Here is a 12,730-nt window from a genome sequence, read left to right as displayed (position 1 = left end):
ATCTTGGCTGAAAGCAGAGAATACCAGAAAGATGTTTACCTGTGCTTTATTGATTATGCAAAAGCTTTTGTTTGTGTGGATCGTGACAAGCTATGGATAACATTGCAAAGTATGAGTATTCCAGAACTCTTAATTGTGCTCATGAGGAATCTGTACCTGGACAAAGAGACAGTCAGGAACACTGAATGGTTTCAAATTAAGAAAGGTGTGCATTTTTTATTTTTGCAGGTCGTGGTGATCGTGGAGCTATCGCCATGAAGGCCTCAGGCACACTTCACGAATACAAAGTGGTGGGGCGCTGCTTGCCCACCCCCAAATGTAAGACACCACCACTTTACCAGATGCATATCTTCACTCCTAACCACATCGTCACCAAGTCCCGCTTCTGGTACTTTGTGTCACAGCTGAAGAAAATGAAGAAGTCTTCCGAGGAGATCGTGTACTGTGGGCAGGTGTTCAAGAAGTCTGACTGCGGATGAAGAACTTCAGCATCTGGCTGTACTACGACTCCTGAAGTGCGACCCACAACATGTACCAGGAGTCCTGGGACCTGACCACCCCGGGTGCCATCACCCAGCACTACTGAGATATGGGCACTGCGTCCGCAAGCATTCTATCCAGATCATGAAAGTGGAGGAGATTGCAGTCAGCAAGTGCCACAGGCCTTGACTCCAAGATCAAGTTTCTGCTGCACCACTGGTCCTGTGTCATCAGAACAAGCCTCGCTTCACCACCAAGTGGCCCAACGCCTTCTTCTAGGCACAGCTCCTACCCCCACCCGTGGTCTGCCCAATAAATACCTTAGGGGAATGACAAAAAGGAAGAAAGAAAGAAAGAAAGGTGTGCAAAAGGGTTGTAATCTTTCACCATACTTATTCAACCTGTATCCTGAGCAAATAATCCGAGAAGTTGGGTTTCATGATGAAAAATGTGGCATCAGGATAGGAGGAAGGCTCATTAACAACCTGCGATATGCAGATGATTCAACCTTGCTTGCTGAAAGTGAAGAGGACTTGAAACAGTTACTGATGAAGATCAAAGAACACAGCCTTTGGTATGGATTGCATCTCAATGTAAATAAATTTTAAAAAACCCTCACCACTGGACAAATAAACAACATTCTTATCAACGGAGAAAAGATTGAAGTTGTCAAGGACTTCATTCTTCTTGGATCAATTATCAACACTCATGGAAGCAGCAGTCAAGAAATCAAGCGATGTGTTGCATTAGGCAAATCTGCTGCACAGACCTTTTTAAAGTGTTGAAGAACAAAGATGTCAGCTTGAGGACTAAGGTGCACCTGAACGAAGCCATGGTATTTTCAACAACCTCATATGCATGCGAAAGCTGGACAGTGAATAAGGAAGATCGTAGAAGAATTGATGCATATGAGTTATGGTGTTGGAGGAAAATTTTGAAAGTGCCATGGGCTGCCAAAAGAACCAACAGATCCATGTTGGAAGAAGTACAGCCAGAGTGGTGCTTGGAGGCCAAAAGGGCCAAACTTCTTCTCTCATACTGTGGCCATATTGTCAGGAGGGACCAGTCATTGGAGAAGGATATCATATTTGGTAAGATGGAGGGTCAGAGAAAAGAGGAAGACCCCCAGAGAGATGATTGGCAAAGTGTCAGCATCAATGGGCTCAAGCATGGCAACAGTAGTGAGGTTGGCCCAGGATTGGGCAGTGTTTCCTTCTGTTTTACATAAGGTCGCTATAAGTTGGTACCGACTCGTTGGCATCTAACAACAACAACAATAACATATGCATATGAAAGTTGGATGGTGAATAAGGAAGTCTACAGAAGAATTGATGCATTTGAGTTACAATGTTGGAAGAGAATATTAAAAGTACCACAGACTGTTTAAAGAACAGACAAATCCGTGTTGGAAAAAGTACAGGAATGCTCCTTGGAAACCAGGATGGCCAGACTTCATCTTAAACTTTGGAGGTATTGTCAGGAGGGACCAGTCCCTGGAGAAGGATATCATGCTAGGTAAATTGGAGCGTCAGTGAAAAAGAGGAAGACCCCCAATGAGATGGTTTGGCACAGTGGCAGCAACATTGGGCTCAAACTGAACAATGTTGTAAGGATGGCGCAGGACCTGGAAGTGTTTGTTCTGTTGTGTATAAGGTCGCTTTGAGTTGGGATCAACTTGAAGGCACCCAACACCACCAGGCGCTCTAAGCAAATTGAGTGATTTCTGGTGTGCTGAGGGGATTGGTAAGTTTGTGCAGAGTTGGACTGAGCAGGGACCAGGAGCCACAGTGAGACAGAAGGTCTCTCTCCCCTCCCACCTTCACTTCAGAGCACCCCCACCCTGAAGCCCCACACTCCAGCCCAATGCCCTGGCGCTGGTGATTCCTTGTAGCTGCCCCCTCCACATGTCCCACTCCCCCAGTTCCCTTCCCCTTTCTGCCCCCATTTCTGACCCTGTGTGCCTCCCAGAGCCCCTCTTCCAGGTCTCAGCCCTGGCCATGTTCCACATCCCTCCTCTCATCAGGACTTTGTCTCCAGCTGCCCAGCTATCTCAGACACACCTGGTGCCCCCCACAACTCTTGTCTATGCCCTTCTGGGGTCAGCTGCGGCTGGGCTGCTGGAGAGAAGCTGAGAGCTGGGCAGTGCCCTCTGGTGGACACTGCAGAAAGGATCTTCTGCTGCAGCCCTGATAAACAGGATCGTGCTCTTAATATCCCCCACCCTCCTGCTCTGAAGGGGGCCCTCCTGCTCATCCTGCTGACTCCCTAGAGGACAGTGAGGGGTGCTGCAAGGGTCCACTGGTGAGGCTCAGGGCTTATTGGAGGCCCAGACAAAGAGAGGGAATACTATCGGGGGTCCCACGTGTAGGCAGATGGGCAAAGGTCAGGGGAGGAGAGAGGTCCCCAGGTTGACCCAGTGCCCTTCAGCCACACCAGGCACTGTCCCCAATTCACATAGTGAGAGACTGAGATGTGAGGCAATGTCTACCCCAACATTCCTCTTCCTGGCACCCCTCCCCATTTCACCCTGGCTACGCCCCCCCTGCTTCATCCTCTGCTCCATTCTGACTCTGCCCCCTTACAAAGAGGAGGAGTGCCCAATGGGTTCCATTTGCAAGTGTAATGAAGGTAGATGGTCCCTGGAATAGCTTTTCAGGGCTGCAGGCAGACAGCCCTCCAGCCCCAGCCCTAGAGGCCAGCATCTCTGTACTGCACCTGCTCTGTGAGTGGTATGTAGTCCTAGGCAGAGAGCGCTGCAGGGCACCTCCATATGGCTTTGACGTTCACCCTGCATGACATTCTTGGCACCCTGCACAGCAAGGTGGTCCGATTCAGACAGGCCCAGGCGGCCCACCCATCTTCCAGGACTTCCAGACTCTGCTACAGCACATGCAAGGTGACAGTGGGCAGCTATTGCAGCGGGGACAGGGCTGGGGGGTGTGCCTTTGAGACCCAGCAGATGGTGTCTAATCCCCCAGCACTCCTGTGGACTGAGGAGGTGGGGGACAATGTGTAGTTCCATGGAACCTTCTGCAATCTGAGACCCTCTGTCCCTCCAGGCATGCAGGCCAGCGGTTACTGGACAAGTCTGTGTGCTGAACACCAGCATGCATATACCCTGCCTCCCCAGAGCACAGCACATTCCAACAGTCAGTGTCTGCAATACTGAGACTGTAAGGGAGGTAAGCACCTCTCCAGGGAGCCCCTGCCAGCCCTTCTCCCACCCTGCTGCTGTGTCTAGGAGTACCTACGAGACTCAGACCCAGGGATCTGTCGGGCACGTCTGGGCACCCAAGATGCAGCCTAACAGGGGCCCATAAGTTCAGAGCCCAGACATACAGACACCAGGACTTACAAGGCCAACTCGGGCACTGTCAGCCTTGCCCCCACTCCCACTCCAGACCCAGACAAGAGCTCCTCCACTCTTCCTGAGACCTGCTAGTGCTCAGCTGCCTCTCCTGGTCCCTTTCCAGGACAAGGTGCTCACCACTAGCCTGGCATGGCTCATTATGGACTTCTTCTCTGAACTGACAGCTTCGGGCCTAGTGACTTGGGGAGGCACTGCCCCCAGAACCACTACTGCATCGAATCAGTGAGGACTCAGGCCCCTGTGCCATGTGCCAACCCCAAGCCATCTGCTTGCTGGGCCCGCAGATGTGATTTCTTGGCAGGGAGTTAGTCAGAAGCCAGCCATCATGTGATCCTCCTGCCCAATGCCCTCACTCAGCATCATGACTGGGGCTGGGCAGGTAGGGGTCAGGTGGTGTGATTGTGTGTGTGGTCAGTGCTTTTCTTTAGCCAGAAAGTACAGCAGTGTTTTGTGGGGTCCCAGTACTACTCCCGGTGTGGCATTGTGGGCTAATGTGCTGGACTGCAAAGTCAGTTTGAACTTCAAGGTCAAGGACTGAATTCTGTTTTAGGGGTTTTTGCCCAATCCTTTTGTTTTTATATATTTATATTCGTTTGCCTGTTCATACATCTTTCTGTAATGTTTGTTTGTTTGTAACCCTGTTAAACTTGCATGGCATCAGACCTCGTCTAACTTCAGGGGAAGGAGAGAGAATCAGCATCAGCCCCAAACTGATTCCTGTGGGCTGGAGGTCAGACAAACTTCCACTCTCCAACCTTTTTACCAATGCTGATACAAGCACAGAGCTCTGATTTCTCTGCTAGGTCCAATACTTTGTTGCAAAGGCCACACAAAACCAACAGACCAGACTCACAATTACGGGGTTTATTAAAGGAGTATCTGGTTATAATTTAGGATCAGAATCAACAGGAATAATTCAGGATAGATTTCTTCAATCAAAAGAGCATCTTCTCAGCTGTTGCCACCAGGCCCGCATTCTCCACCAGGGTCCTCATTCTCAATCTGGGCCTTCATGTTTGGCTTCAGCTATGGCTTGGGCCAGGCCTCTGCTCAAGGCAGGCCTCATGAAAGTGTTACACAATTCTTTAGCTCCAGTAAGTGCCCAGAGACACCTCACTCCATCAGCAAGCCTCCTACCTGAAGGCACTACATTCTCTTGCTCTTTGGGTCAGGAAATTCATCATGCTGTCTCACCCCAGGCTTGCTACCACTTCTCACTGTCTTGTTATAGCTCTCTCTGTCTCCTGGTTCAAAGGCCTTCTTAGCATAGGAATCCTAGGTCCAGAGGACACACTCCACTTCTGGTTCTCCTTGATGGTAGTGAGGTCTCCCTCCAACCTCTGGGATGGGCTCCCTTTAAGCCTAGCAGGATGATAAAATTAGCCAATCCACTACAAGGGATCCATATACCTTATTTGCATTTGCCCTTGGTGAGCCACAAGCACCTTATTTGCATAGCTCCACCTAATAATTTTGTGGGAGTTATCAGACCATGGTGGAAAGCCATGTAATAGTTTTTCACTCTTCCACAAACCCTGTAAAACATTAATATAATGTTCAATGTCAGAATGACACAAAATGACTTCTCAGAGAGATGTTAATTCCAGGTCCCTTTTAGCCCACTCTTCACCCACTGTTGTTGCTGTTAGGTGATATTGAGTTAGTTCCAATTCATAGCAACCCTATACACAAGAGAAGAAAACACTGCCTGGTCGTATGCCATCCTCACCATTGTTGTTACGTTTAAGCCCATCATTTTTGCTTTTGTGCCATCTCTATGAGGGTCTTCCTCTTTTCCATTGACTCCCCACTTTACCAAGCTTGATGCCCTTCTTCAGGAACCGATTCTTCTTGACAACGTGTCCATAGAATGAAAGATGAAGTCTCACCATCCTCACTTTTAATGAACATTCTGGCTGTATTTCCTCCAAGACAGATTTGTTTGTTGTTCTGGTAGTTCATAGGACGTTTAACATTCTTCACCAGCACCATGCTTGAAATAGATTCTTCTCCAGTCTTCCTTATTCATCGTCCAATTTCACATATGTATAAGGTGATTGGAAATGCCATGGTTTGGGTCAGGTGCACCTTAGTATAAAACTGACATCTTTGCTCGTTAACACTTTTAAAAGGTCTTTTGCAGCTTCTCTGCCTAATGCAATACGACATTTAATTTATTGACTGCTGTTTCCATTATGTTGATGTGGATCCGAGCAAAAATAAGTCTTTGACAACTTCAATCTTTTCTCCATTCATCATGATGTTATTTGTTGGTCCAGTTGTAAGGACTTTTGTTTTCTTTACATATAGGTACAATTCATACTGAAGGTTGCAGTGTTTGAACTTCATCAAGTCCTCTTCCCTTGAAGCAAGCAAGATTGTATCATCTGCATTTTGCAGGTTGTTAATGAGTCTTCCTCCAATCCTGATGTCACGTTCTTCTTCATATAATCCAGATTGTCAGGTTATTTGCACAACATACAGCTTGAATAAGTATGGTGACAGGGTACAACCCTGGCACCCACCTTTCCTGATTTTGAATCATTCAGTGTCCCCTTGTTCTGTTCAAATAGCTGCCTCTTGGTCTGTGTACACGTTCCTCATGAGCACTCTCTCAGGCCAAGATTTCTAGAGAAGCAAAACCAGTGAAACATATATATGTATATTTACAAAGACAAGTTTATTACCAGGGAAATGGCTTACAGTTGTAGGGTCCCAGGTTCCCAAGCAGGAGACAGAGTTCCTTTCCCATGTCTATTATATTGGGAGCAGGCCACACCTCCAAGGAAGCATCCTTTCAATTGGTTGACGGCTCACACCCACTCATCACAGAGTTTACTAAACCTGCATTAGGTTTTATCACCATGGGAATAAGCACATTCCACCTGCTAAACCTCTAGAAATCCTAGCCCAGTCAACTTGGCACAAAACCCTAACCATTACAAGTACAATGAAGTGTTCTGGAATACCATTCTTTACAATGTTTTCCATAGTTTGTACGTCCATCTTGAATAGTACCAGTGCTAGGCTGTCCACATGTCACCTAGGCTGAGACTCTTGTCTTTTCCTGTATAGTGGAGCTCCTTCTGGCAGACCCAGGTAAGGTCCCCACCAAGTTCTTCTGGCCACAGCAACCAATGCCATCCTCATGACCTGTCTCAATATCTGGGTCCCAGGGTCTTTGCTTAGCTGACGCTCCCACTGGGTTCAGTTTCTTTCACAGACGCTGTAGTGGCATTTGGCCCAATGTGTAGGGCTTCCTCAGTCTCAACATCTCTGTTTGCACAGAACTGTGGAGAAAGTCAATGTGAGGCATGTCGCCATCCACAGCAGCACAGCAGTAAAAGGATGCGGGATCTTTGGGGACCCGGGGCTCACCCCACCCCTGCAGAACCTCCTACTTTACTGGGAGAGGCAATACCTGGAAAGAGCTCTTCTTCTTGGCTGATCGCCCTGCAACACAAAGAGCACAGGCATCAGAAACAGATGACAAGGGTGGCCAAGCTAGGGAGTCAGAGACTAGAAGGCAGATGGCACAGGTGGGGGTTGGAGAGAGCTGGGAGACTGACAGCTTGCAGGGAGAGCTAGGTTCCTCACTGGTGGCCTTTCCCAGGAGACTGAACCCCTGGAGGACAAAGCAAGACCACGTGTGGACCAGACTCCTTGAGAGTGGACGTGAGAGGGTGCCCTGAGCTCCCCGCCAAGCTGACATCTCTATACTTATAACTTACTTGAAGTTAACTGTTAGAACAAGGTGGGGAGTGGGAAGACCCTTTTACAAACAAGCACTCCCTGCCTCACTCCAGGAGCAGGGATGTCACAAAGTGACATGTGAGAAGGGACAGCTGCCTCAGTTTCCCTGAGACATAAGGAATCCCATGTGCCTAGGGGACTCAGAGTCTCCTGACATCAAGGCTCCAGAATCTGGCTGCCCACATCTGCTTTGGGCTCCCTGACTCAGTGACCCTCCTTCCGTATTTGAGAACAGACTCTCCCAGATCCCAGCAGATCCCAGCCCCCAGTTTGGAGTGGGTAAACAAGCACATGAGTGAGCAAATGGTACACAGTCCTATCAGTAGAGAGACAGCCCTGTCCTTGTGGAGTAGCCCTCCCAGCCCTGGAGCCTCCCACACACTCTCACAACTTGCCTTGTGCATCCCTCCATTTCTGCACCATGGGGGGAGGGGCAAGTCAATGGCAAGAGGCAGCTTTGTCTTTTCTTCCCTACCCTGAGCCCTGCAAGGCATCTGGGCTCAGCCAGCAGCATGCATACCTCCCCAACCCTGTGGTGGCCACCACCGAGGACAGCCCCTCAGCTCCTGGAAGTGTTCCTGGGGATCCTCCATCTCTGGTGTTGGGGCAGCATTAGGAAGATCGTGAGAGTGATCACTGGGAGCCAGACCTTGTCCTTTGGGCAGGTGCTACTCACCAGGTGGCCGTTTGCGTCTTTTCCGGAACCAGATTATTGAACCAACTATTATAATAATACTAGCAAGAATGACACAGAACCATAATTTCCAGGAGTAGGTGGTATCAGTGGTGTTGGTTCCAGGCCTGTCCTCCATCTTTGGCCAGTCACTGAAATTATGGAAGAAGAGTGAAGGGGCTATGTTCCCATTCTCAGTGATGGGGTCTAAGGACTTTCTCAGGTGCAGTGATCTGAATCTGAGGAAAGCTCTGGTCTGTCCGGCCTTTCCAGACCCACCATGGGAGATGGAGAGGAGAGGAAACCTAGAGGATGGGGGATGGACCCACTGAGAAAGCGAGGAGGGAAAAGGGCCAGGGAGCCAGAGGGCACGGGATGGGCTGGGGAAGAAGAGAGGGGCAGGGGGACCCAAGACCCACAAGAGGGGCTCTGAGTCCCAGGTCACCTCTGGGGCCCAGGGATCTGCATTTATGGGGTCCTGTGCAGGACCCTCACTTTGAGATCCTCAACTTAGCAGCTCCCAGCTTGAGAAGCTCTGGAACCCCTTGACCTGACACTGGTGACATCCCTAGAGCCACGGGACATCCCTTGAGGCCAGTTCCAGGTCAAGTGCACCCCTTGGCTCCCAGAAAACCAAACACTGCTGATATTGGGGTTCTGGTCTGATAGGGATGGCATTTGTGACCCATGAGGTCCAGTCCAAAGAGATACTGGCACATCACAGGCTTAGGGGCCCCAGCCTGAGATAGCCAGAGTCACCTACTTGGTCCAGGGCTGACACTCGTCCATGTGGCTCAGGGAAGACTGGGTCCCAGGTGGGCAGTCTTCACATACCGTATCCTCCCACTCAGAGCCTGAGGAAGTGGGGATAGGGCTGAAGGGCTAGGTAGCAGAGTGGTGGCTCTCTCCACTCCCCTGTGTGTGGTCTAGGTCTGTCTCTACCTTTAGGGCCTGCAGAGAGGTCTGGGAGGCTGAGGAGGCTGCTCCCAGGGAGGACCTCAGAGGCAGGTTCTGAAGTCTTGGAGATGAGGAGGCTGGGATTTATCCAGACTACTGTTTCATGTCATCTCACAGGTATGCAGGGAGGTGGCCCCATATTGGGCACCGGCCCAGGACCAGGACTTGGACCCATAAACCTCTATCTTGTGGTCTGCTGGAAGACTGGCACTGATCACAACCACATGACTATGAATCCTGGCCCTAGCCCAGCTGCTGGGGTCATGCCCTAAAGTGAGGCTGGGACTGCACAGGATGGATATGGGGCAGAGGGTGTTATAGTGACACTGACTCCCTCCTGCTGGTCCCTTAAGGAAAACCCCGGGGGTGGGCGCTTAGCATCTGCCCACTCACCTTCCCTCAGTACTCGCTGGTCCAATCTGCAGACGCTGTGGGATTGGCACATGGTACAGGAGTCTATATCCTTACTCACACAAAATTGGCCCTGGGGGCACCCGCATTTGGCGTTCTCTCTGCTAGAGCACTTCTGTCGGGTCTCCAAGTCTAAGAAAGTCATAGTGGTTGTGAGCTCTCCATCCTGGGAAGCAACCAAGCACCAACAGGGAAAAGGGTTGCATAGCAGGGCCCCACCACCATTGCAGCCCTTACATCTCTGTGCCTGGCCCCTGAGTCTGAATCCCAAAGGGACTTCCAGACACAGCAGCAGAGGTGGGAGAAGAGTTGGCAGGAGACAGGTTAGGGGGAAGGCTGGTAGGATCGTCACTCTTTTTTCTAACATTTTATTGTGAATTGAGTGAAAGTTTACAGAACAGATTCTCAGTCTTACATTCAACAAATCACTACAAACTTGAATCCCTTGCACGGATCAACAGTTACAAATATTTACCTCTATTCACTTAACTGTTGCATTCCTCCCTGCATCTCCCTCTACCTTAATCTTTCCTCTGCTAACCTCCCTCTTATCCGCCATATTAACATGCCCTGTCCCTGATTATGAATAGCAGAGAAACACTACCAGATATAGTGCTGGAAAATGAGCCCCTCAGGTTGGAAGGCACTCAAAATGCGACTGGGGAAGAGCTGCCTCCTCAAAGTAGAGTTGACCATGATGATGCAAATGGAGTAAAGCCTGTGAGAGAAAAGCCCGCGGGACCTTCATTTGCTGATGGGGCACAACTCAAAATGAAGAGAAACAGCTGTAAACATCCACTGAAAATCAGAACATGGAATGTACGAAGTATGAATCAGGGAAAATTGGAAGTTGTCAAAAATGAAATGGAACGCATAAACATCAATATCTTAGGCAATAGTGAGCTCAAATGGACTGGTATCGGCCATTTTGAATCTGACAACCACGTGGTTTACTATGCCGGGAATAACAGATTAAAGAAGAATGGTGTTGCATTCATCATCAAAAAGAACGTATCCAGATCAGTCATGCTGTAAGTGATAGGATAATATCCATGCGCCTACAGGGAAGCCCAGTTAATACCACTATTATTCAAAATTATGTACCAACCACGAAAGCCAGTGAGGATGAAACAGAAGAATTCTACCAACTTCTTCAATCTGAAATCGATCAGACATGCGATCAAGATATATTGATCATTACTGGTGATTGGAATGCAAAGCTTGGGAGCAAAGAGGAAGGATCAGTATTTGGAAAATATGGCCTTGGTGATAGAAATGATGCTGGAGAATGTATGATAGAATTCTGCAAAATCAATGATTTGTTCCTTTCAAATACCTTCTTTAGACAGCTTAAGAGACGACTATACACATGGACCTCGCCAGATGGAATACATAGAAATCAAATTGACTACATCTGTGGAAAGAGAAGATGGAAAAGCTCCATGTCATCAGTGAAAACAAGGCCAGGGGCAGACTGTGGAACAGACCATCAATTGTTGTTGTTGTCAGGTGCCATTGAGTCGGAACCGACTCATAGCAACTCCATGCACAGCAGAACGAAACAATGTCTGATCCTGGGCCAACCTCACTACCGCTGCCACACTTGACGCCATCAATTACTCATATGCAAATTCAAACTGAAGCTGAAGAAAATGAAAACAAATCCACAAGAACCAAAAATGACCTTGAATATATCCCACCTGAATTTAGATATCATCTGAAGAACAGATTTGATACATTAAACACTAAAGACTGAAGACTAGAAGAATTGTGGGATGACATCAAGAACATCATACATAAGGAAAGCAAAAAGTCATAAGACAAGAAAGAAGGAAAAGATCAAAATGGATGTCAGAAGAGACACCGAAACTTGCTCTCCAGCATAGAGATGCTAAAGCAAGTGGAAGAAATGAGGAAGCCCAAGAGCTGAACAGAAAATTTCAAAGATCAGCTCACGAAGACAAAGCCAAATATTACAACAAAATGTGCAAAGATCTGGAGTCAGAAAATGAAAAAGGAAGAACACACTCAGCATTTCTCAAGCTGAGGGATATGAAGAAAAAAAATTCAAGCCTCGATTTTTGTTATTGAAAGAATCTCTAGGCAAACTATTGAATGATGTAGAAAGCATCAAGAGAAGATGGAAGGAATACACAGAGTCACTGTACCAAAAGGAAATGGTTAACGTTCAACCATTTCAAGAGGTAGCATATGATCAAGAGCCAATGATACTGAAGGAGGAAGTCCAAGGTAAATTGAAAGAATTGGCAAAAAAAACAAGGCACCAGGAATTGATGGAATAAAAATTGAAATCTTTCAAGAAAGTGAGGTGACACAGGGGGCACTCACTCAACTATTCCAAGAAAATTGGAAGACAACTCTCTGGCCAGCTGATTGGAAGAGATCCATATTTGTGCCCATTCCAAAGAGAGGTGACCCAACAGAATGCAGAAATCATCAGAAAATATCTATGCTATCCCATTCAAGTAAAGTTTTACTAAAGGTAATACAGAAATACATTGACAGAGAACTTACAGAGGTTCAAGCCAGATTCAGAAGAGGCCGTGGAATGAGGGCTATCATTGCTGATGTCCAATGGATCTTGGCTGAAAGCAGAGAATATCAGAAAGATGTTTACCTGTGCTTTATTGACTATGCAAAGGCTTTTGATTGTGTGAATCAGGACAAGCTATGGACAACATTGCGAAGTATGAGTATTCCAGAACACTTAATTGTGCTCATGAGAAATCTGCGCCTGGACCAAGAAGCAGTTGTTCGAACAGAACATGGGAACACTGAATGGTTTAAAATTAAGAAAGGTGTGCGACAGAGTTGTATTCTTTCACCATATTTATTCAAACTGTACGCTGAGCAAATCATCCGAGAAGCTGGGTTCTATGAAGGAAAACATGGCATCGGGATCGGAGGAAGACTCATTAACAACCTGCCATATGTAGATGACACAACCTTGCTTGCTGAAAGTGAAGAGGACTTAAAACATTTACTGATGAAGATCAAAGAGCACAGCCTTCAGTATAGATTACATCTCAATGTAAAGAACACAAAAATCCTCACTACTGGACCAA

General features: G+C 47.8%; 1 protein-coding gene and 1 pseudogene across 1 annotated transcript in view; one reads left to right on the top strand and one right to left on the bottom strand.

The window, feature by feature from the left end:
- The first annotated feature begins 254 nt into the window (after positions 1-254).
- Positions 255-759, top strand: LOC102827825 (annotated as a pseudogene).
- Positions 760-7,035: 6,276 nt separating this feature from the next.
- TNFRSF14 (tumor necrosis factor receptor superfamily, member 14) overlaps positions 7,036-12,730 on the bottom strand; it is a 15,478-nt gene continuing 9,783 nt past the window's right edge. The window contains exons 4-6 of the mRNA XM_006871781.1: positions 9,040-9,130; positions 7,252-7,303; positions 7,036-7,140 (exon numbers count right to left, since the gene is read on the bottom strand). Coding sequence (XP_006871843.1) covers positions 7,036-7,140; positions 7,252-7,303; positions 9,040-9,130 — 248 coding nt within the window. The remainder of the gene's footprint in view (positions 7,141-7,251; positions 7,304-9,039; positions 9,131-12,730) is intronic.

This window comes from Chrysochloris asiatica, unplaced genomic scaffold (assembly GCF_000296735.1).
Source record: "Chrysochloris asiatica unplaced genomic scaffold, ChrAsi1.0 scaffold00173, whole genome shotgun sequence".
Classification (NCBI taxonomy): Eukaryota; Metazoa; Chordata; class Mammalia; order Afrosoricida; family Chrysochloridae; genus Chrysochloris; species Chrysochloris asiatica.
This window is presented reverse-complemented; position numbering and strand designations above follow the sequence as displayed.